The 25,920-nt window shown below is 43.4% G+C and overlaps 1 protein-coding gene across 1 annotated transcript in view; it reads right to left on the bottom strand.

The window, feature by feature from the left end:
* HPSE (heparanase) overlaps positions 1-25,200 on the bottom strand; it is a 39,608-nt gene extending 14,408 nt beyond the window's left edge. Inside the window, exons 1-6 of the mRNA XM_043572286.1 lie at positions 24,878-25,200; positions 11,845-11,990; positions 9,745-9,870; positions 3,576-3,749; positions 932-1,100; positions 557-604 (exon numbers count right to left, since the gene is read on the bottom strand). Coding sequence (XP_043428221.1) covers positions 557-604; positions 932-1,100; positions 3,576-3,749; positions 9,745-9,870; positions 11,845-11,990; positions 24,878-25,104 — 890 coding nt within the window. The 5' untranslated portion in view covers positions 25,105-25,200. The remainder of the gene's footprint in view (positions 1-556; positions 605-931; positions 1,101-3,575; positions 3,750-9,744; positions 9,871-11,844; positions 11,991-24,877) is intronic.
* Between the last annotated feature and the right edge of the window lie 720 nt (positions 25,201-25,920).

Below are 25,920 nucleotides of genomic sequence, written 5' to 3'. Positions count from 1 at the left end.
AGTTGGCTCCCTTGCTCTCCTTCCTACCTCTTCCCACCCCTCTGTTATTAAGAAGAAGAAAAAGAAGAAGAAGAAGAAGAAGAAGAAGAAGAAGAAGAAGAGAAAGAAGAAGAAGAAGAAGAAGAAGGAGGAGGAGGGGGGGGAGGAGGGAGAGGAGGAGGAGGAGGAGGAGGAGGAGGAGGAGGAAGAGTTGTTCTAGTAAGAAAAGACCAAGATGGAAGGGAATCAGTTACTCTGTTTTGAAAAGACATAGTCACAGTGCAGGTACTTACGGGTTACCCATTCTTTGGCAAGCATATTGATCTTAGCTACTTATCTGCTCCATGATTTAAATGATAGTATGCCTTGATCTTATAGAACCTACCACATTATTTAAAATAAAGTTAAAACTTTTGTTTTATTAATATTAAGTGTGTAGTACAGTGCTGCTTGAGATATTATTTGTTTCTTATTGGAACTATGCATTAGCAGTTAAATGAAAACACATTTTTGAAAACTAAGTAATAAGTAAAACTAGCATTACTTTCTTAGTACTAAGAGCAGGAGACATACTTACTGGTGCCATGTAACTGAATCAATCACTTCTCCCCCAGCCTTCAGGAAACTAGAAAAAGAAATCTATTATGATCTTCACTTAATCCTCATATGCACAATATATATATGTACACAATATATGCACAGGAGTTTCATTTCTTAGAAATGGGCTGGTTACTGCTTTAGTATCAGGCCAAGTACAAACTCCCTAATTCTTATACAAATTATATTGTAGGTTCCATTTGCCCCCAGATTCTTGGTATTCTGAGCCAGTCAATCTTTTCCTCTTTTGGTAAAACATTTGCTTAGGTAGCAAATGGTTTAATAACATGAGGATTCTCCACCAGAGAGAAATATTATTTTTAAGAAAAGTGGTTCTGCTTCCTCTAGTTCCTACCTCGTTAGCATCTTGACAGTCTTTCCTCGAGGCTGGCCAATATCAGGACCATAGAGATTCACAGTTTTGAAAGTGGATTTTTCTAGAAGTTTATGCAACTTGACAAAATCTTCTCCTAACTGCAATCCATCGATGAAAATACCAGCCTTCTTCCGGAAACTGTTAGGTTCTGAAAGACAGCAATTCTCAAAATAATCATGTATCTAGAAATTTTGCATTTAAAAGCAAACAAAGGGGCACCTGGGTGGCTCAGTCGGTTAAGCGTCTGACTTCACCTCAGGTCATGATCTCGCTCTCCGTGAGTTCGAGCCCCGCGTCGGGCTCTGTGCTGACAGCTCAGAGCCTGGAGCCTGTTTCAGATTCTGTGTCTCCCTCTCTCTGACCCTCCCCTGTTCATGCTCTGTCTCTGTCTCAAAAATAAATAAATGTTAAAAAATTTTTTTTTAATAAAATGAAAAAAAAAACCACAAACAAAATGGCAGCATATAAAAGCAGGAAAACATTTCCCAATTACAAAAATTTAGAGTCCAAAGGCAAGAATAGTAAAACCTCCCTTTTTATAAAGAAGATACTTCAGTAAAACAAAAATTTAAATGACAAAACTGAAGTGTGAGAGGGCACTAAAACAATTTGAAGTTAATTAATGGGGATATTAAACTAATGGGTATTTTGGAAATAGTCTACATCCAGTCTTTAATAAACTAATTTACTTTAAAAAGACAAAAAGTTTGGGTAAAAGGGGAAGACATTTAAAAACTGATTTCTCAATGCCATTAAAGGTCTTATTAAGACTGTTCATTCACAGCCACCTGGGTGGCTCAGTCGGTTAAGCCTCCGACTTCAGCTCAGGTCATGATCTCGAGGTCTGTGAGTTCCAGCCTCACGTCAGGCTCTGTGCTGACAGCTCAGAGCCTGGAGCCTGCTTCAGATTCTGTGTTTCCCTCTCTCTGCCCTTCCCCTGCTCTCTGTCTCTGTCTCTCTCTCAAAAATAAATCAACATTTTAAAAAATTGAAAAAAAAAAGACTGTTCATTCACAAATCAGATGTACAGGTGAGCTTAGAAATGGCCACGCTGAACACAAGGGAGGGGGACACAGAAGTGTTCAATCTACTTCCCCAAAACACCTTGCCCAGGGTCTCCCTTCTCCTTGTCTCTGGAAAACAGACCTCTTCCTTGCAAAATGGAGCCCAAGGAAGAGGAAATCATGATGGCATAGCTCTTTTATCTTACTCTGAAGAGCACGGGTGGGGAATGGGTTCAGTAGAAAAGTAGGGAGGGAGGGATATATAGAGATGTGTAAGGATGGGTTCAGATGACCCATTGTCCATGTGGCTGCCATTATTCAAAGTCGTTCAGCATCTAGCTAAGTAAGATATGGTTACCTCTACCCCTATATTCTATGTTCTGTGCTTCAATTTGCCAGTAACTCTCAGCAACCTGATCTCTAAATCTGCTTCTAGACATTACTATAATACACACCACTATAGACATATATCTTATTTCTTTGCTTGCCTTCTTGTTGATCTGCTTCCCTTCCTCTAGGATGGATCCCCCAAGAAAGCAGGGACCTTGCTCAGGAGCCAGACTACCTGGGTTCAAATCCCAAGTCCTCCACTTGGTAGCCCAGCATCACACAGTTATTTATCTAAATTTTTGTGCCTGCTTTGGTCATGTGTAAAATGAAAGTCATAATTGTATCCACCGCAGGGTGGTTATAAAGATAAAATAATACTTATTAAATGCTCAGAGCTGTTCCGGGAATGGAGTATGTGTCCATGATATCACTACATCTCATTTCCCATTTTTTTTCAGTTCCATTGGCTCATGTGTGGAAAAAGCACCAAAAATATGTTTAAATGAATGTGGCTGATCATTAGTACTTTAGTTAGAATTTACAAATTCCTTGCAAAAAAAGTCAAGAAGGAAGGAAACAATCAGGAGCTTGACCTGGGTAGGATTCTATACTAGGAATTTCTAGCTTAAGCATATCATGACGGTTGGGATGGAGTTGCTAAGATAAACTGACAGGTGGAGAAACAGAGAAAGAAATGGAAGGGGGGTAAAAGCAAAGTGCCTGCTTTACAGTTTTGCTGAGTCCAGCCTGCCATCCGTAATAGGATTAAGTGACCCTAAAAATGTCAAGTGAACCTGGGAGCTGTGGAAGTTTCTGGGTCCAACTAGTTGTCTTCAGCTCAAGTAAAACAAAACTGGGATTAACAATAGGTTCTGGGATATATAAAGGAGTTTTCTGCCATAAGCAGAAAAGTTGCACTGTTGAGCACGGGTACAAGTGTGCCAAGCCAGAAGAATATTTGCTAATATTAAAAAGAATGTCATAGGGGCGCCTGGGTGGCGCAGTCGGTTAAGCGTCCGACTTCAGCCAGGTCACGATCTCGCGGTCCGCGAGTTCGAGCCCCGCGTCGGGCTCTGGGCTGATGGCTCAGAGCCCGGGGCCTGGTTCCGATTCTGTGTCTCCCTCTCTCTCTGCCCCTCCCCCGTTCATGCTCTGTCTCTCTCTGTCCCAAAAATAGATAAACATTGAAAAAAAAAATTAAAAAAAAAAAAAAAAGAATGTCATAAATAGGAACAACTAATGCCAAAGGGTAATCTCCTTGTTAGTGAAAGGTCCCCGGGGGCACTTACCATTGCCTAGTTCCCAAGAAATGTTATAATTCTTGGAAGAGCAATAATCCAGGAGCAACTGAGCATTAGAACTGTTCCACTGCAAATCTGCTGTTCGTAGTAAGGCATTTAGACCAAAGATCAAGTCCAGTCCTGAGCAATTTGCAAAAGTATACAGCATATCCACGGAGCTCCCTAAAAGAAAAATAGTGGCGATTTGATGGTTAGGTCAGCACCACAATAATGAAGGCCTCCAGATTTGTTCTCCAGTGAATTACCATTTTGGTTGTAAAATTGAGGGAATTACAATCCTGAGTTATAAGTGACAGACAAAAAACGCACAGGCAAATTAGAAGATTAAAAAATTAATATGACTTAATTACTTCAGCTCTTGAAGCAACTTTCCGTGCTGAACCATGTAAAGTACCAGAAGCTTTGGTCTGGCACTCAGGTCTTGTTGATTCAAATGACCTCAGGTGACTTCAGGCACAGGCCAGACTGTCATTAGTCAACATAAGCCCCACTCCTCATAATTTAAACAGGTCTACTCACAAACTCAGTCACAAAATATTTTGGGAAATTTAGCTTTATTTAAAATTATTTTTTGGAAAATTCATGTATATGACATTAATTTTAAATAAGTAAAATTAGACTTTAAAAATTGGCCTAGGGGGGCGCCTGGGTGGCTCAGTCGGTTGAGCGTCCGACTTCAGCTCAGGTCATGATCTCACGGTCCGCGAGTTCAAGCCCCGCGTCGGGCTCTGGGCTGATGATGGCCCAGAGCCTGGAGCCTGCTTCCGATTCTGTGTCTCCCTCTCTCTCTGCCCCTCCCCCGTTCATGCTTTGTCTCTCTCGGTCTCAAAAATAAATAAACTTAAAAAAAAAATAATAATAAATAAATAAATAAAAATTGGCCTAGGGCTATAGATCTGTGGTTTCCAAACTATGTGCCAAGGGATCCTGGCAAACCTCAATACATTCACCACATGGTTGTCAGATTTAGCAAATGAAGATACAGGCATCTGGTTAAATTTGAACTTCAGACAAACAATGAATAATTTTTAATGCAGGTCTCTGCAATATTTGAGAAATACAATAAAAAAAATTCACTTATCTGAAATTCAAAGTTAACCAGGAACCCTACTCACAGGGGCACTACAGGAGCCTTTAAACTTATGAGGGAAACAGGGTTCCTGGGTGGCTCAGTTGGTTAAGTGTTTGACTCTTGATTTTAGCTCAGGTCATGATCTCACAGTTTGTGAGTTCAAGCCCTGTGTAGGAGCTTTGCACTGAGTTCGAAGGCTGCTTGGGATTCCTTCTCTCCTTCTCTCTGCCCCTCCCCCACTCGCTCTCTCTCTCAAAATAAACAAATAAACTTTAAAAATAAATAAAGAGGGACACCTATGTGGCTCAGTCAGTTAAGCCTCTGACTCCTGCTCAGGTCATGATCTCACAGTTCGTGGATTCAAGCCCCGCTTCAGGCTCTGTGCTGACAGCTCAGAGCCTGGAGCCCGATTCGGATTCTGTTTCTCTGTCTCTCTTTGTCCCTCCCCTGCTCACGTTCTGTCTCCCTCTCTCTCTCTCTCTCCCTCTCTCTCTCTCAAAAATAAACATTAAAAAAATTGTTTAATAAAAATAAATAAACAATTTACAAGCGAAATATCAACCGTGTTGGACACGATGAGAACTATTACTATTAGGTTGTTTGGACCTAACAACTTAGTAATTGAAACACTTAGGTATTTCCTTGGGGCTAAGTAAGATGTGAAAAAAACTTACTGAGTCACTACAGTGCCATAAACTTTTGGGAACTTGAACTCTGCTTTTCTAACCATTAGCTTGTCTAAAATTACTTCTTCAGAGTGGCAACCATGTCGGTCCGAATATCATTTTTTTTTTCAACGTTTATTTATTTTTGGGGCAGAGAGAGGCAGAGCATGAACGTGGGAGGGGCAGAGAGAGAGGGAGACACAGAATCGGAAACAGGCTCCAGGCTCGGAGCCATCAGCCCAGAGCCTGACGCGGGGCTCAAACTCCCAGACCGCGAGATCGTGACCTGGCTGAAGTCGGACGCTTAACCAACTGCACCACCCAGGCGCCCCCCCGAATATCATCTTTAAGTCAGGTATCATATGCAGAAGTCTGTAATTTTCAGGTATAGTTAGAGTCATTTGCTGAAAAGAAATTCACTCTCGAACTCTCCTAGTTTAAAAACATCTAAGTGAGGGGCACGTGGGTAGCTCAGTTGGTTAAGCGACTGACTCTTGGTCTTGGTTCCAGCTCAGGTCATGATCTCTCAGTTTTTGAGTTCAAGCCACAAATCGGGCTCTGTGCTGACAGTGAAGAGCCTGCTTGGGATTCTCTCTTTCTCCCTCTCTCTCTGCCCCTCCCCACTCATGCCTTCTCTCTCTCTCTCTCTCTCTAATAAATAAACTTAAAAAAAAATCTAAGTGAATTCCTTGGATCAGCATAACAATGAAACCTAAATTTAATACTGTCGATAAAGGTTGGGGGCAGAACGGCTCTAGCAAGTTGTTTGAGTTATTTAGGGTGTTTGCTGTGTCACCCACTTCCACAGGACTGCTGCCTATCATCAAGGGGTTACAGACAACAGGGGCTGAAAAGCTCTCCCGTCCTGTGGCCCAGCATTCCATTGATCTCGAGCCACACTTTGGGCCAACACAGAGCCTCCAGGGTTATTGACTTCTTCCCAAACCTCCACCCCCATTTTGCTCTGAGGAAACTGGCACCAAAGAAATGAAGTGCTTTGCCCAATACACATGGCTATTTGGTGGCAATGCCATTACGAGAGCCTGTTGTCAAGGGGTGACTCGACTGTCTTAGTCACAGCCCCGTGTTAGACTTGTGTATTGCAAAATCATGCGGCAGAAAGTTTCCTGGATCAGGAATCCTAACACCTGAGTTCCAGCCCTGCTCTCCCACTTACAGATTGTACAACGATGTGACCCCTTTGCCCTGCATGAGCCTCAGCTATGCATCCACGATCCTGGAACTAGCACCATCGTGTGCCGACTCACAAAATTGAGGTTGAGACAACATATGTGAAAACTCTTTGTAAATCATAAAAAGCCCTTATACATATTAGGCACTGTTATTACATACTCCCTCTATGGCATTTTCACAAAGCCTGGAATGTTTGCATTTTGGAGTACTTATTCAACTTATACTTTACTCTTTTTCTATTTCCTTTTTCCAAATGCAATTGGAATTTACATAGCTTAAAATTCTATTGTACACCTCCTACAACAGAATAGTAACATCTCCTAGAATATGGGCTGTATACTACTCAGTTAGACTCTACTCTTAAAAATAAAACCAACCAGGGGCGCCTGGGTGGTGCAGTCGGTTAAGTGTCCGACTTCAGCCAGGTCACGATCTCGCGGTCCGTGAGTTTGAGCCCCGCGTCGGGCTCTGGGCTGATGGCTCAGAGCCTGGAGCCTGTTTCCGATTCTGTGTCTCCCTCTCTCTCTGCCCCTCCCCCGTTCATGCTCTGTCTCTCTCTGTCCCAAAAATAAATAAAAAACGTTGAAAAAAAAATTTAAAAATAAAACCAACCAAAACACCATCCAGCCTATTCCCTCCTCAAAATAGGAATAAGAAAACTCACAGCTAATTTTCTACTTCCCAATCGTTACCCAGTCTCTTGTCTCTTACTTTATGAGAGGGTAGAAAGACCCCTGGGACAAAGATAATCTAAATGGCACATTAAAAGCTGGCACTGAAAGAAAAAAAAACAAGAAACAAAACAAAAAAACTGGCACTGACTCTTTCCCTGGCATTATGCCTTGTCCGTTTATATAAATGTGTCCAGTCCTAGTGAGTGATAGAGGTGGAGGAGTCAGGCGATGAGGAAGAGAGGTAGAGAAGAAGGAGAACAAAGAATTAGCTCATTAAATATGATTATTGTAATAAGAAATTTCATTATGCAGTCAGCCACACCCAGAATTACATCTATAACATTGCTTCCTTTTCCTGCCTAAACAGGTTTACAAAGTTTGTAGTCTTGTGACAAATGTTTCTGTCATCTTCTACTTAAGTGAAACCCACCACCTAATGGGTCCTGTAATTAGAAAACTGACCTATATCTTCTAAGACACCTGTCTTAAGGGTGCAGGCCACTGGCTAAGCAATTAACCTCTCCTTGCCACAGTGGACTTTTGCTATTTCCTCCATTGGACAACGCCAGCCCAAGGTACTCACACATTACCAACCTCAGTCATCAGTGTGGAACAATGTGTGAAAACATCTATTAGCTCCTGAGATACTTATCACTATATTGAGTTGGTGCCCAGATGAACACAATTCCCATCTATATGTTTCTAAGACACGTATATTAAAATAAAAAAGATTCAAACCAGGAGGCAAATGTTTCCAAATACAAATCAACAATCTATATTTGTTAGATATTTGAGCATTGCCGACAGGGTAGCTGCAGTTATAATGACCCAGTTACATAGTTAGTGAAGGAACTTCTTCTGGGACAGGAACTATGAAGGTCCTAGTCCCAGAGGCAGGGGAAGATGGTAGAAATGTACTCTCTTGATTCCAGAAAGATCATGTGAGCTAGGAAATCTTTTTTTTTTTTTAGAAAAATTGAAGATAAACTAGTATAAAGTTTAACACGATACAAAATAAAGTAGAAATTAATAGATTATCTAATACCATGGAATCTTCTCTTAGCAGACCTGTATCATAATGATTTATTACAGGTGAGACCTTACTGATATGGGTCTCCTGTCACTCCTTTCTTGGGATCTGAAACAGGCCTGCCTTATGCCAAATTCCATTCAACCACAGGTCATTTAATTAAAATGTCAGAGTAGTCCCCCTCCTTTAAAATGTAATAAACAATTTAGAGGACTCTATTAACATGTAAACCATTTTCTGATTTCTTACGTGTCACATTTCTTTCCGTACCTTATAAATACAAAATACAAAAATTAAAATCCACTGGATACATTGAAATCCAGACAGTATACGATAAATAATCTACTTTCAGTAATATACTCTGAGAAATGCCGAGGGACCCAAATTAACTTCAAGATAATTTATTTTCCAAAAATCAAAAGAAGACAGTTGTATCTGAGCAGATTATTTCCTTAACTGAGATCTGGGGCAATATCATCCCTTAGTTGGGTATAAAACATCAACTTTCAGATAAAAATAGTTCTCATAGTTAAGTAAGGATTGCTTGGTTCCAGTTGTTTTGAAGCTCTGCATGCCAACATCATCCCGTTTTGAAGACTGGATAACTGTTTCAGTGAATGGAAATAAATTCCTGGTTAGTCGAGCTAGTTCTACACAAAGCCACAGAGGAAATAAAAAAAGAGAGCGCTTCTTGATGGCCAAGACTGTCTGATATGACTCAGTCTTCCACTACCTAATGGTACACCTACTCATGATACGGGTTGCTTCTGGGAGGAGAGAGAGAGAATGGATGACGAGGTGTGAATGGTTTTCACAATTTACTCTTTAAAAAAAAAGATTTTATTTTTAAGTAACCTGTCCACCCAACGTGGGGCTCGAACTCACAACTCTAAGATTAAGAGTTGCGTGCTCTACAGGGGTGCCTGGGTGGCTCGGTCGGTTAAGTGTCCGACTTCAGCTCAGGTCATGATCTCACGGCTTGTGGGTTTGAGCCCCACGTTGGGCTCTGTGCTGACAGCTCGGAGCCTGGAGCCTGCTTCAGATTCTGTGTGTGTGTGTCTCTCTCTGCCCCTCCCCTGCTCATGCTCTGTCTGTCTCTCTGTCTCTATCTCTCTCTCAAATAAATAAACATTAAAAAATTTAAAAAAAAAAAAGAGTTGCGTGCTCTACAGATTGAGCTAGCCAGGCACCTCCACTATTTATTCTTCATACTTTTGTATTTTACTGTTCCATGAGGAATCTATCCATGTCTTCCTTGACTTCCTAGTTCTTCAGAGCAGGAAAGGTCACTATTAGCTCGTGAATGAATGATTTTTCACTTCATGGCTAATAGGCAAAGTCAGGTGAAGAAAAGAAAAACAAAACAAAACAGAAATTCAAGATTTCCCATTAACTCCTGATAACATTTGAGTATTATGCAGCTTTATACAACTGCAGTAGGGCTTATGTGATTCAAGCCCAAGTTCAAACTATCCATGTATTCTGGGGGCTGGGACACCTGCAGGTGCCTTTCATCTCTTACTTGAGTAAGTGCTATTGTTGAACTTTTTCTGATACTGTTCTCTGAGAAGCAATTGCTCCTGGAAGGGCCATTCCAACTGTAATCTCTTCTCTACGTCGGAAGGGATGGATCCAGATTCACACATATCTGCAAAGGGAAGAAATAGTTTAGAGAATCTGTTTTCACGGTGATAAGGTTGAAGTCCCACACATTTATTTAGTTACCTATTTATGTGACTAAAGCAGGATAATTATGTTCCTGGTTTTTAGGTAGGAGATCAGAAAAAGATATATTCTGTTACATGTCAAATTTGCAGCTAACCAATCACCACACACACACACACAAACAACCAAGGGCAGGTTTCCTAGGAAACACTGGACATACATTGGACACAGATATACTGGACATAACTTCAAGTTATTTAACAATTCAGAAAATTCCTCAGAAACTTGAAATTACTAGAGAATCCCACTGAAGAAAACAGTTCAGGGCGCCTGGTGGCTCAGTTGGGTAAGCATTCGACTTTTGATTTTGGCTAAGGTCATGATCTCACAGTTTGTGGGTTCAAGCCCCATGTTGGACTCTGCACTTCACAGCGAGGAGCTTGCTTGGGATTCTCTCTCTCCCTCTCTCTCTGCCCCTCCCCCGCTTGCGCTCTCCCTCTGTCTCAAAATAAATAAACATTAAAAAAAAAGATAACAATTCAATTCTCTTACAGTTCGCTTTCAAAATACATAAAAATTTGTTTCCCTGGACTATAGCTGCTTTGTGATGATTTCTTCTTGCCGTAATAGTAGGACAGGAAATGGTGACTTTTTCTTTTCCTTCAAATATGTTATCCTCAAAGCTTCTGAGACCACAGCACGTGTGCTTGGAAAACTCAGCCACTAAACTGTCGGTTGACTGTGCTTCTTTATCACAAGGCAGCACAGCCGCTGCACGCCTGCTGCCAGGACTGGCGACCCGCCCATAACTTCCTTTCTGGGAAGCTGCACATTCTGACTTTCTGGCAGCTGGTGCCTCATCCATCCCCGGGCTCACAAAGGATGCTTCGGAGGCACTGGCACCTCCCCTCTTCCACCACATATACACACAGGATGGAGAAAATTGATAGGGAAAGGCCAGTTTCCTGTCTGAACTTAAGAGACCTTGCAGATACACATGACAGATGGGAATGGTCAAGTCCCAACATCAACTATTCCCATATGTTATGTTAAGAGAACTCTCCTGCTTTTTTTTTCATTTTTTTCTGATTAGTCTTCTATTAGTTTTGGCCCAATTACTGATGAACTGTTCTGGAAACTTCCTAACTGAAGAAAACAGAGGGAAAATATGTAATGTATGAAATAATGACATATTATTCACTAATATACACATTATACTGACATTATTGTGATTCAATGATGCACACCTTATTTCTCATAATTGGTAAGATAATGACTCAACTTCCATTTGATGTCTGCATAGCACTTATGAAAGACATAGAGCAAATCCTCATCGCTCACTAAGGCAGGTTTCTCAGGGGGAACCAACAGACTTCAAATTATCAGAATCACCCGAGAAGCTTCTAAACTCATAATCTAAGGTTGGAACACAGAATCCAAATATTCAAACTCACCCCAGGTGACTGTGGATTGTCAATAACGTTTGACAATCACTGCCCAATCAGTGAAGTCTTAAAATCCATTCTAAGAAGCAGAGTGTACCTCAACAGCCTCTTGTTACACCCTTCATCCACATTCTATTTTCAAAATAAATGGGTTTCAGTCAATCACTTATGTCTTCAGCTGGAAGTACTCTTTTCAAATTGACACATTTCTACCCACACACTCCTGCTAAGCAGCTGTGTCCTTCAGCTACAACCATTGTCCTATTTACAGCACAATTAACTCTCAGTTATGCCCAGCACACATTTTTTTTGGTGAGGTTTCACATTCATGAAGACACCAGGAGGAGGAAACCTGCCCACTGCCTCCTCCTTTTGTGTGGGTGCCTTCATTGGCCAGTTGGGAGCCCTTGATTTCTTATTAATTGTTAGATATCAGCAATAACACTTCTCTGAGAATGCTCAAGCCTGACTCAAGTGAATCAAAACATATCGTGAATCTTTAAAAAGTTCACCCTGGTTGACTTGAGACTGCCAGTAACTTCTCTCTTCAAAGGTTGGTTCTTTCTTGGGATCAAAAATGAGAAAGTCTGTCTTGGTGCCACCAAATCTCAGGTATGCAGGAGACAAACCTCTGGCCAAAGTACGAAGCTTTGTAGAACTGTTGGAAGACAAGCAAGAAATTAAAGTTATTTTTTTCCAAGACAATCCAGTGAAACATGTTTACTCTCTTCTCTCTAGATGGACCTATTTCTTAATATCTAGCTATACAGGAGGGAGGGAGGGAGAAGTCCAATGGCTATCACCGGGAAATCTTCTCAGTCTGAATCTTTTTTTTTTTTTTTAAGTTTATTTATTTAGAGAGAGAGAATGGGGAAGGGGCAGAGAGAGAAAGAGACAGAGAGAATCCCAAGCAGGCTCTGTACCATTAATGCAGAGCCCAACGCAGGGCCAGAACCCATGAACCGTGAGATTATGACCTGAGCTGATATGGAGAGTTGGGTGCTCAACCGACTAAGCCATCCAGGCACCCTTTAGTCTGAATATAATTGCAAGGTCGCACTTCTAGGCACCTGCAGGCAACTGGGACCTCTGACTCTGGCAAGAACTTATATTTTAACTTACAAGTAGGCTAGCATTCAGTACTTTCAAAAAACTTGTAACCTTTTATGATTGATGGAGGAAAAGAGGTTAAGAGACTAGAAACTATAGGAAAGATGACTCTGTGTTTTTTGAAAAATAGACTGTCTTCAAAAATTTATGTTCCAGAGAAGTTCATAAATGACTTAGGATTCTTCCTCTTCTCCCTAGCTCCAGCTTTCAAGGAAAACCATACTTCTAAATTTAAGTCAAATGAATTAGATAGATAAGATTCTAATTCCTATCATCAACAACTCCAATTTGAGCAATTCTTTTTTTATTTTTATTTATTTATTATGTATTTATTTATTTATTGAGAGACAGACAGAGTGTGAGCAGGGGAGGGGCAGAGATAGAGGGAGACACATAATCCAAAGCAGGCTCCAGGCTCCAAGCTGTCAGCACAAAGCCTGACTCAGGGCTTGAACCCACCAACCGTGAGATCATGACCTGAGCCGAAGTCAGATACTCAACTGACTGAGTCACCCCGGCACCCCTTCAATTCAAGCAATTATAAATGCATATCTCATCAAGTCAAAAATGCTCCTGATAGGTGCCTAGTATGTGCTCAGATGGTACCAAATGCTATAGAATGGAAGTAAAATGATTTATAATCCTTTCTCTCAGAAAGGTGAACATGTCATGAATATTTAAACAAAATTAAGAAAATAGGAGAGCCAGATAACAGGGACGGTTGCCATACATTTCTGAAGTCTCATACATGTGATTATGGCCACACTGTGCTCTGAATTCTCTTAAGACACATAAAACCAATGCTGTGTAGTTCTTTGGAATGGTCCAATTAATTAACTTACATGTAGGTTCTTTCAAATTGGAAAATCATTCTAGGAGGACTAACTGACAATACCTCTTAACATCATAATAAATAGAGACCTTACCTAAAATTTAAAATTTTTTAAATCTAAAATTTTAGGATATTGCTTAACTATATACACTGCTATGTAAAATGTTTGAAAGATGTCTTCAGGGATGTCTGGGTGGCTCAGTCAGTTAAGCGCCCGACTCTTGGTTTTGGCTCAGGTCATGATCTCACGGTTCATGAGTTTGAGCCCCATATTGGCCTCTGTGCTAAGAGCACAGAGCCTGCTTGGGATTCTCTCTCTCCCTCTCTCTCTGCCTCTCCCCTGCTCGCTGTCTCTCCTTCTCAAAAGAAATAATTTTTTTAAAGATATCTTTATTTATGCCTAGGGAAGAGAAATTCAAAGATGGAAATAGACCAAAGGATAAGTCTCCTGCATTAAAAACTTCAGTGATTCCTCCTCACCATTTTTACTGTACTACAGGCACTTTTGCCTTCATGGTCCAATTCCTCCATTAAAAAATACTGAAAATTATATTTTATGATGATATTTCTATAAAGACAAACGCTATTGTATTAAAATATTTTCTTTGACCTAAAAGTTCATTTTCTTTGGATCTTAAAAGAACTTAGAGGAGCTCCTAGGTGGCTCAGTTGGTTAAGCATCAGACTTTGCTTAGGTCATGATCTCGAGTTTGTGAGTTTGAGCCCCACATTGGGGCTGTCAGCACAGAGCCTGCTTGGTATTCTCCCCGACTCTTCATCTCTGCCCCTCCCCTGCTCGAGCTTTCTCTCTCAAAAATAAACAAATAAATCTTAAAAAAAAAAACTTAGAATATTTTCATGGGTGCCTAAATATGTCGTAGGTCCTAGAATGAGGAAATGCAGCACAAAGTGAGGCTTCCAAAATGTTATCAGCTTGGGATTTGGCACTGACGGAGACATCTGTTGGCACCAAAGAACACCAGGAAGGATGGCCTCTGCCATGAAATCCTCAAACAACTTGAAAATAAACAGAAATGCTAACTTGGACTATGTAAGGATCAGAAGAAACCCGCTTCCACTTTGCTACAAACCCCAATAAAAAAAGCTGTAGGGAGGGGAAGAGAGCACTGTTATTTGACGGGCACAGAGTTTTAGTTTGGGAAGATAAAGTTTGAAGATGGGTGATGGTAATGGTTGCACAACAGTGGATATACATTTAAAAAAAAACTTTTTTAATGTTTATTTTTGAGAAAGAGAGAGACAGAGTGCGAGCAGGGGAGGGGCAGAGAGAGAGGGAGACAGAGAATCCCAAGCAGGCTCCAGGCTCTGAGCTGTCACCACAGAGCACGACGCGGGGCTTAAACTCAAGAACCACGAGATCATGACCTGAGCTGAAATCAGACACTTAACCAACTGAGCCACCCAGGTGCCCTAACAGCGGATGTACTTAATGGCACTGAGTTACACACTTAAAATGGTTAAATGGTAAGTTTTATGTTTGGTATATTTTACCACAATTAAAAAAAACTGCATCGTGTGATTTCAGCAATGAAAATAATATATATAGAAGGAGATAACGGGTCATTACTATGTACTGAGATGGATGGTAGACTCTTCTGATTTTATGAGTTTTCCATAATAATCAAATGACATTTTAATTTATACAACGTAGTTTTGTGTATATGTTTCTATTTTTTTAAGACTAGGTGAAGAAACCAAAATTTAGTGAAGGGACACATAGCTATCCATTCATTAATCAATAAATATACATGGCAGGCCCACTCTGCCAGGCATTATGCTAGTTTCTGGGGATACAATAGCAAATAAAACAGAGATTGCTCTCATATAATTTACAATCTTGCATATATATACATATATACACATATACATATATATATATACATACATACATATATACATATGTATACATATATACATATACATACATACGTATATACATATATATATACGTATATATGTAAGCAAGTAAGTAGGCAATTCCAAAACAGTGTTATGAGAACACACAAAGGGGATCTTAACCCAGACTTTGGGCTGGGCTGTGGTTAGGGGTTTCCAGGAGAAGTAGTTTCACTGTTAGACATTCAAAAGGAATAAATCTAACCCAGATCAAAGATAGATGGGATTGAAGCAAGTGTTCCAGGTGTAGGGAAATGTCCATAAAGACCAGAGGTAGAAGAGAATATGGCACCGCTGAAGAGCTAATGGGTGTAGTTAGAGCCTACAGATTGAGAGCAGGGAGAGGACAGACTGGAGAGGCAGATAGGGCTGTACCATGTAGGGACTATGAGCCCCCATGTCCTGGAATCCAATTTTCTGTGAGGGCAATATGGAGCTATGGAAGGACTTAAAGCAGTGGAATGGCCTCACTAGCCTTCCATTTTAGAAAAGAATCTCAGGCTGTAGTGTAAATAACTGAAGAGAAGGACCAAGACTGTGGTCACATTTATATAAACTGAAAGTGATGGGCTGAGGTAAGAGAACAGCAGTGGGGATGGAGAGAGGTGGATACATTCAGGATACCTGTGGAGGTAGAACTACTAGATTCGGGGTTTAATTGGATATTGCAGAAGAGTCAAGGATTACCCCTGGGAAGCATGTTGGAAAATGGTAATATTTGCTGACATAAAGAACAGGTGATAGACTGGAGATGGCCATGAGGGCGGGGAAGGGGCACAGTTTTGTAGAATTTGAGATGCTAAAGGAAAACCAAAAAGAACATACTTCCATCTGGCCCTTGGTCATGTGTAACAGGAGCTCAGGGACACATCTAGGCGAGGTGCAAGATGTACAGTCCTCGATCTAAATGTCGGTGACGAGTAACCCCCAGCCCACAGGTGCAGAGACACAGCCCTAAAACTGATATGAGGTACTTCCTCAGAGTCTCTTGAGACTGGTTCTGTTCCCCTGCCTTTGGCCAGGCACTGATTTCAGTCCTCGGCATTTTGATTGCATTGGATGATAGAGGAAGCTCATTTAGATTTGTTATGTAGCTGGTATTCGCAAGCAATACGAGACACTGGTGCTCTCTGGGAAATGGAGGGAAAACTAGCACAATGTAGAAGGAGCTATGGTACCTCAAGATACATATCTGTGCACAGCCCGTGTCAGATGCCCGAGTCCCAGAGCCTGCTTCCCAGAGATAGTGACTATACCACTTCGGGTCACTCTCGGTCACATTGCCCTGCATGTTCTTCAAAGGATTCACCACTTTCTGAAATTAACTTACTTATTTGCTTGGTTTACTACCTGTCTCCCCTCCACCCCTGTAAGTTCTTATCTGTCTGACTCATCAGAATCTCCTTAGCACCTACATAAGTGCAAGGCACACAGCTGGCGCTTAATAAATATTTGTTAAGTGAATGAATAAGCGAGTGCTCCCTGGTGAAAGGGCAAATAGAGCCAGACAAAGACTGTTTTCTGAGCACAATAGAAACTCAGTGCTATAGCTCCTGCCAAGTAAAGGAAGTCACGTGTTGCAAAGTGTTGGTATTAAAGACCTTTTTGACTATCTCCTTTGCAGGGGAACATTTCCTTCTTTTGAGAAGACAAGATTGATGTTCTCTGACAAAAACCAGACTTTAAACAGCTGCAAAACGAGTCCTAAAAACAAAATTGATCAGAGATACACTGTTTCTATCACAGACAGAAAAAAGAAAAGGGGGCGGGGCCTCTACCACCACCACAGCGGTATGGAAATAACAAAAGGACACATAAAAGCAGCCGCAGATATTCCATTTACGGAGCAGTTTATTGAGAGAGAGAAAAGACTACAGGTATTTTTATCTTACCTTATGTGTAAAAATAAACTGCTTGTCTCTGACACAAAGGCAGAGATGCGCTGGAGCCAGCTTGTACTGGCTCATACCAGCTGTGAGAGCCAGTTGTTATATTTTGAGAACAAGTTGTTAAACTCTTGGCAGTTTGAAACCAGCCATGGTGGGAGTATATATACCACAGAAATCAGAAAAAAAGAAAAACAAAAACAAAAACACAAAACACCGTAAATCAGTTTCCCCTCGTCCCCAAGAGCCAATTGCTAAACACTTCCCAGCATACCACTGCATGAATTCGAGCCCTGAAAGTGGATGAGACCACTCAGGAGATTCCGTGATGTGAAAAGAAGGCCTAAGCCAGAGGCCTGAGGAACATCCAACATTTGAGACAAGCTAGAGAAAGAGATGAAGTGTTAAAGAGGCACGGGAAACCCCCAGAAATGGAGGCAACATGGAGTTTCAATCGTCAACCTTGCCAAATGCTTCCAAGAGCCTCCATTACTTTGCTCGGGCTGCGGTAACAAAGTACCACAAACCAGTGGCTTACACAGGGAAATTTACTTTCTTTAAAAAAAAAATTTTTTTTAACGTTTATTCATTTTTGAGAGACTGAGAAAGACCGAGCACAAGCCAGGTAGGGGCACACAGAGAGGGAGACACAGAATCTGAAGCAGGCTCCAGACTCTGAGCTGTCAGCACAGAGCCTGACGAGGGGCTCAAACTCGTGCACTGTGAGATCATGATCTGAGCCGAAATCAGACACCTAACCGACTGAGCCATCCAGGCACCCCATAAATTTACTTTCTTTTAGATGTGGAGGCTAGAAATCTGAAATCAAGGTGTTGGCAAGGCCACGCATCCTCTAAAGTTACCTGGGAAGGATCCGTTCCAGGTTCTCTCCCAGCTTCTGATTTCCCTGTGGCAGCGTTTACTCCAGTCTTCACACAGTGCTCTCTCTGTGTGCATATCGGTCTCCAGATTTCCTCTACTTGCAAGGACATCAGTCATAATGGATTAGGGCCCCTTCCATTCTGGTACGACTAGTTCTTAACTAATTATATCCTCAGTGGCACTATTTCCAAATAAGGTCTCATGCTGAGATACGGGGTTAAGACTTCAATGTATGAATTGTGGGGGACACTGAGAAATTAAACCCATGACTGAGACCAAATAAGATACAGACTGAAAGGTGTTTATTGGATTTTGCAACAAAAGGCCATTGTGATACTGGAGACATTGATTTTATGACACTATGATAGGGACATGGTGAAGGTGGACCAAGGAAGGAGTGGGCAGGCAGTAAGGAAGGCCACAAAGGGGAAGAGAGAAAGAGGGCAGTTGCTGCAGACGCATACATACAGGGTGGTGTTTGAGACAGGAAAGACTTGAGATTTTTCTACGCTGTGGGGAAGGACTCAGTCAAAAGGGAGAGATTAAATACGGGGGAGAAGAGAAGAGATGACTGATAGAGCAAAGTCCTTGGGGAGGCTACAGGGCACACAGCAGAGCTAGAAGCGCTGGCGTGAGGAGAGAGAAAGGAAGAAAGCTAGACGTGGCCATGGTATGTATGCAGATTTGGTGGCAAGAAGAAAAGGAAGTTCTTGTCCAGTGACTTCATTTTCTTTGGGAAACAGAAAGGTGGTCATACATAGGTTAAAAGTGATGAGGTGGAAATGGGTTCAGAGTTGTAAGGACGTGGAGAATGAGAGAGGCAGAGAAATGAAGAATTGAGGGGTAGCCCTAGGGCCAAGTAAGTCTGGAGGCCACAAATTTATAGGGCAACCCATGTGGCTGGGACATTCCCCTTGGGACATAGCCCCAAGAGCTAATAGCCCAGCTATTTAGGGAGGCACACTAAGACAGGAGGCAAAGGCAAATACAAAAAAGTGGCTTATTAATAGGCACTATCATTCATAATCAGGCAATATTTTTCCTCCCCAGACTTCATGGTAACCTTCCCCTGAAAAGGGAAACTGTAGCTAGGTTCGGAGCTACAGGTTTGGGTTTGGCAGGAAGAACCATGGAGCAGCAGTTTGGGGATGTTATCACAAGAATGATTCATGTGGCAAACCAAGAAGCCCAAATGAGATGTGGAAGAAGGAGAGACAGGAAAAGGCTGTCCAGTGGAGGTTAAGTAACAAATAGTTGTGGTGGATCCACAGAGTGAAAATGTAAGAGGGTAAAGAGTGTGGTCCAAGAATGGGAGATTTTCATTTATGACTTCAGATGTTAAAAGGTTCTTAATGATGAAAAGAGGCATGGCCGTGGCATGAAGTGGTTGAAATGGGGTAAAGCGGTGTGTGCTAGCAAGCTGGCTCCCTAATAGCAAGTGCCCTGTTTCTTAGCACTTGCCAATTTCCGTGGTGTAAATACCCACCAGGGCTGATTCAAGATGGCAGCATTGATGCCAGTGAATGTGGAATTGGGAAGAGCTGCACACATTTCATAAGATAGTACAAGCTGGTTCCAATATAACAGTGAGTGACGAGTATTATGAAGCATGGGTGTGAAGGGATTGAGAGACAGTTTATGCAAGTGCACTTGAAGTCATCTAGGATGATGGTGGAACGTGGGAGGGGAGAGAAAACTGTGAAATCAATGCCAATCTTTCATCGATAGTCAGAATAAAGCACAGCGCAATGATAAGGAGCATAGGATGAGAGCCAGACATAGAGGAGTGTACCTCACACTGGAGTCATGACCGTCATCTCTAGCATGCACTAGGTTTGTGCAAACTCAGTGTTTTGGACACCTGGCATAAAATATTTTACTCGATCCCGAAACAAACCAGAGAGGTAGGTATCATTATTATCCTCTTTTTACAGACAAGGAATCTGAACAAAAGGAGGCTATTGCCCGAGGTAACAATCCAGTAGGGATTTGAACTACATTCAAAATGGTGGGCAATCACCTAGAAGGTGCATTGGTGAATGGGAAAAGGGCTGCAATATTGGAGAATACATAGTTTCTACCCCAAAGGGCTACCTCAGGGAAGTAGCCACATCTCTTTCTCCACTAGGGTCTTCAGAGAAGAGCCAAGTTTTAGCTAGGGTGGGAATAGTCTGTGAGGAGGATAAAGCAGGGTTACTATGCAAAGGGCTCCAGAGAGCACAATGAAAGATTTGGGAGAGAAGGGAACAATGAGCACTTAATCAGGGAGAGAGTGCTTCTTGGGGGTCAGGAAATGTGAGTCTATGGCTTGTAACTGTTCTCAGTTCTGTTTCTCTGGCTGTGGTTCATTCTCTCAGCAATAGGCACGCAGAGGGCCTGAGGTTATTTCCAACATCAGTTTTCAAAACGTGCACCTGACGTTGATTATAAGTGACTTTCCAAATAAGAAAAGCAATTTTGTCCCTGAAGATGCAGGAATCTGATTACTGAAAGTCATTATTAATAACTATTCATCAGACTGGCAAAAAGGAATGAACTTTGCTGGAAAAAAATAAGCAAACCTTTATGAAAAGCAAGCACAACTGCATTATTACTGCTGTCGACATTTAGCACCACCTTTCCTGCTCTGTAGTCCCTACGAACTCTAGCACTGACTCGCACTCTCCTTTTTTACCTCGTGTTAGAGGACTGTGCTTGTGTCTGTATGTTGTTTGCAGTGTGGGCTTCATTGCCAAGACGGTAACCACTAGCCAATGTGGCTAGGATTTGAAATGTGGCTAGTCTGAATTGAGATGTGCTAGGAGCATAAGATAGACCCCAGATTTTGAAGACTTGATGTGAAAAGGAGTGTAAGAGATCTCACTAATATTTTTATATTGATGACATGTTGAAATGATAATACTTTGGATATTTTGTGTTACATAAAATATATTATTAAAATTAACTTCACCTGTTTCTTTTACCTTTTTTAAACATGAATTACCAAAAAATTTTTTTATTTTTATTTTTTTTAATGTTTTTGTTTATTTTTGAGAGAGAGAGAGACAGAGAGCAAGCAGGGGAGGGGCAGAGAGAGAGAGAGAGAGACACAGAATCCAAAGCAGGCTCCAGGCTCTGAGCTATCAGCACAGAGCCTGACGCTCAAACTCACAAACTGTGAGATCATGACCTGGGCCGAAGTTGTATGCTTAACCGACTGAGCCACCCAGGCGTCCCACCAAAAAGTTTTAAATTGCACACGTAGTTTGCATATGAGGCTCACGTTCTATCTGTTGAGCAATGCTGGTCTCAACACTCCATTCTTTGAGGGTCAGTGCCTGTTCAGAGCTCTGCACATCGGCTTAGGAAGTTTTTGATCAGGTTGTTGATTACCTCTGGGAAGAAAGCAAACTGAAAAGATGTTCCTTTCCAATTCTAGATTGTTCTATCATTGGCACTTAAGTTCTGCGCACTCTACGTTCTCTAACTGCAAATGTGGAAAAACAAAACAAAACACATCTGTTTGCTGTGATGGGAAACCAGAACCACGCCATCTGATTAAATTTGCTTAGGATTCTGTTGAAGCACCTCAGAGGTTTGGGCCCTGATTCTCCTACTCTCGGGTCAGTGCTTCTTTTCATTATATCAATCTCCTCAATTTGTTTCTGGACAATCTTTTTCCTCTATACCCTACCCTACTGCTTTAAGAAATATAAACTGCTTACTTTGATTTTGTATACTCTTGTCCCTGCAATTAGTATCTAGGTCCAGACTCTGCTCCTTCATGAACAGCTGGCTGACTAGGGGCCAGTTATAGAGTTTCCCTAAACCTCAATGTTTTCTTTTCTTTTCTTTTCTTTTAATTTTCAATGTTTATTTATTACTGAGAGACAGAGCGTGAGCAGGGGAGGGGCAGAGAGAGAGGGAGACACAGAATCCGAAGCAGGCTCCAGGCTCTGAGCTGTCAGCCCAGAGCCCGATGCGGGGCTCGCACCCACGAACCGTGAGATCATGACCTGAGCCGAAGTCGGACGTTTATGCAACCGAGCCACCCCAGCACCCCTCTTCATTTTTTAAAATGGAGATGATAGGGCACCTGGGTGGCGCAGTCGGTTAAGTGTCCGACTTCAGCCAGGTCACGACCTCGTGGTCCGTGAGTTCGAGCCCCGCGTCCGGCTCTGGGCTGATGGCTCAGAGCCTGGAGCCTGTTTCCGATTCTGTGTCTCCCTCTCTCTCTGCCCCTCCCCCGTTCATGCTCTGTCTCTCTCTGTCCCAAAAATAAATAAAAGACGTTGAAAAAAAAAAAAACTTAAAAAAAAATAATAAAATAAAATGGAGATGATAATATCACTGACCTCATAGTTTTGTAGGAAGGAATAAATGCATTAACACCTAGGAAATGCTACGAACGGGGCCTGGCATATGACAAAGGCTCAATTATTTTAATTACCCTCTCCTTATTACTTGAGCTTTGCTCTGCTCAGCCATTGCCATCTTTGCCTGAGCGGCTTCCCCTTTGAGGAACGGTACCAGAACAACACCCATCTCACAGCTATTAAGCTTAGTGTTGCCTTCTGAGATGGCCAGGTCACTTTGGGCACTGTGCTAACCACCCTGGCGAGAGGGACTCTCAGACCCTCATGCAGAAGCTAGGTCTTAGCTGAGAGCGAGAGGGAGGGAGCTCCTGCTTATCTGAGCCTCAGTCTTTTCAGATCTCGCTGGGAATAGTATGGAAGGGCTTGCAGATGCCCCTGAGGAGCAGGCATGAAGACAGCCGCTGCCAAGGGAGTGGACTGGTGTGGCCAGGAGCCCATATGAGCAAGAATACACAGAGTTTTATCTACTGCACAGTATAGTCTTTTGGTTTTCATTATCCTCCAGCCTTCAACCAAAAGGTGGGGCCAACAGGGAAGAAAGAGTGCTATGGGAGACAAGAGACAAAGGTATCACCCTTGCTGAACTGCAGACTGGAAGTTCTGTGTGTGTTGGGGGTGGGGAGGATGAGGATGGAGCTAGTCCATGTGTTAGCTTGACTGCAGGGCCATCAGGCCTGGACCCTAAAAGTCATGCTGTAGGTTTTTTCCTTTGGACATGTTTCTCCAGGAAGAATCTCCAGATGCCCTTCCTTGGGGAGGGGTGGGCACAGGCTAGCTGCAGCAGCAGAACAGGACTTGAGTTCTCTCGTTTCAGGAAAGTGGTTTAGTCAGTGCCTCTGTTTTTAGCAAGGCACCCCAAACACCCTCTCTTTTCCTATCATCACCCCCCACCACCACCTCCCAAGCTAGCCTGAGGTGCTCACACATGGGGCCCTGTAGTTCAGCATTTCTGCAGAGTAATCTGTCTCCAACCACCTGCTGTGTGGTATTCAGCTTCCTATTCCCAAGGGGAAGGGCAAAACATGGGGGTTCCTCTCCACCAGGAAATTCTCCCTCTGCTACCACAGGGAAAGATGGAAGTTAACTCTGATGGAAAGAAACACACAGAGAACTGGTGAGTGGTTAGCAATACTCCTCATTTTCCAAGAAGAAGCAATGAGCTTAAATTTTGAACACTCTGTGTCAAACACTGTGCTAAGTACTTCTGTATTGTCTCATGAAGTCCTCAGAACAATCCCACCAAAAGGCTTTAGAAGTTCTATTCTACAGGTGAAGGAATTGAGGCTTGGGGTTGCCAAGCAACCTGTAACAAGCAAGCCACCCAACTCTGGCAGAGATGGGAATCAAGTTGGTGTGGTCAGACTGCCAATCTCTTAACCATTAGGCTACCTGCTTTTATGGGCAGAACAAATGACTGAAATTAGCAATGGCAGTTCAGCTGACAGAGTGGGCGCAGAAAGGACAGGGTGTGGGTGTCTGGCAATGATGAGATTCCCAGCTGTGTGTGTTGGCTGAGGTGTGGCCATCTCTGGAGGCTCTCATGATCTAGATGAGTGGCCTAGATGACCTGGGACTGTCCCTGAAGCTCCCTGTCCTGGGATCAGCCTGCATTTAGGAGGCGGGGGCCAGTGAACATGCACCAGTTTGTCTCTTTCAGGGGAGAAAAAAAATTACAGCTGATTTTGCAGTCTTGTGTCGGAAAAATATCTTTTTATTAAGGCTCTGTAAGTCACTGCAATAGTCTCCTAGGTCTCCTTTACTTAATATTTAGATTTTTTTTAAGTTTATTTCTTTATTTTGAGAGAGACAGAGGCAGTGAAAGTCGGGGAGGGACAGAGAGAGTGGGGGAGAGAGAGAATCCCAAGCAGGCTCTGCAGTCAGCACAGAGCCCCATAAGGGGCTTGAACTCATGAAACCGTGAGATCATGACCTGAGCCCAAACCAAGAGTCGGAGGCTTAACCAACTGAGCCACACAGGTGCCTCTAATACTTAGATTTTTTTTAAAATATAGTGTAATCCTGGAAATCTCTGTACCTTGTGCTCAACTTTGCTGTGAACCTAAAACTGCTCTTTGAAAGTTTATTTTAAAATATATAAAATTTTATTTTACACACACACATACACAGCACACACACTTACTCTTCTTTGAGACTTTTAACATCTGACTTCTTTTCTTTTTCTTTTTTCCTTTTAACCTTCCTAACAGAGTTTAAGCGAAGGACGCCTGGTCCACAATCTTACCTGTCCTACACTGTGCTGCAAATTCAAGGGCTCACAGGCTCCAGGTACACTTGCCCGAGTCCCCTCCTCCAGAAGTGTTTCTGGGGCAGGTGGCAAGTTTCTTTTCCAAATTTCCCCGTCATACCTGGCCCTCAGTTGGCGCTCAGGCAGCACTCGCTGAATGAATGCAGGCGGGAACCAGCGGTTTGGGGGCGGCTGTCACAGGAGAGGGAGGGAGGAAAGGCGGGATGGAAGGAAAGAGGCAGAGACAGAGAGATCAAGGTTCCCGGGCGTGGCTGTCAGGAAGACAGGACCCAGGGACAGGCAGAGGCCGGCGCTTACCCCAGGAAGGTGAGGAACCGCGGGTCCGTGGCCAGGTTGGCGTCGATGGTGAAGGACAGGAAGGCGGGACTCACCAGGTGCACCGGCCGCTCGGTGGAGAAGTCCAGCTCCGCGGCGGCGTCCGCCTGCGCGAGTCCCATCGGGGCGCGCGGGGAGAAGGGGCCGAGCGGCCCCAGGAGCAGCAGCAGCTGCGGCAGCGGCGACCCCGGCTTCCAGCGCAGCGGCATCTCGGGCTCACCTGGCCGGCCCACCCGCGGGGGCGCCTCGCAGCGGGAGCCGGGACCTGGCGCACTTCCTCCCGCCGCGCCACAGCGCCCTTTTCTCCCTCGCGCCTCACCCCTCCCACCGCGCCCTGCAACCCTCCCACTCCTGCCCTGCAACCCTCCCACTCCTGCCCTGCATCCCTCCCCCGGCTCCCTCTTCTCGCCGCCCCGCCTCCCCCGCTCACTCCCACTTCCTAGCACGCTTTCCCCTCGGGGCCGGTCACGCCCACTTTCGAAATCACCCACCCGCGCTCGGAGGGTGCGGACGTGGCCGGATACGTGCGTCCAGGAGGCCTGGAGGGGGAGCGCCCGCGGTCCAGCGCTGGGCATCCCGAACCCCGGAGCGCAGGGTCGTGGCCCGCGTGCCCCACTTCCAGGCGTCATCGGGGTGGCGCCGGGTCTAATGACCCTCAGCTAAAACCTCCAGTTGAGCCTTCGTCACTCCCCCTCGCATCTGGCTCAGCAACACTTGCTTGTCACTTGATTAACCGTGTGTCCTTTGACCAGAGAGCTGTTTCCCAGGCGTATTACTTTTACGTGAAAAAATCTGACCTGGGCGTCGGCTCACCTACAGCTAGAAAGAGATCAACCCTCAAAAATTCCTCACCAATTTAACCATGGAAACAGTACTGGGCAGAGCCTTAACGTGTCAGGTGCTCCAGCACCTGAAACTCAGGCCGTGAAGCCTCCAGACAAGTCCGGGGTAGTGACTGTCTCTTGAATTTGGAGCCATTGCCAAATTCCCCCTCTGTACATTTATCTTTAGCTGTTGGGCAAACT

This window comes from Prionailurus bengalensis, chromosome B1, assembly GCF_016509475.1.
Source record: "Prionailurus bengalensis isolate Pbe53 chromosome B1, Fcat_Pben_1.1_paternal_pri, whole genome shotgun sequence".
NCBI lineage: Eukaryota > Metazoa > Chordata > Mammalia > Carnivora > Felidae > Prionailurus > Prionailurus bengalensis.
This window is presented reverse-complemented; position numbering and strand designations above follow the sequence as displayed.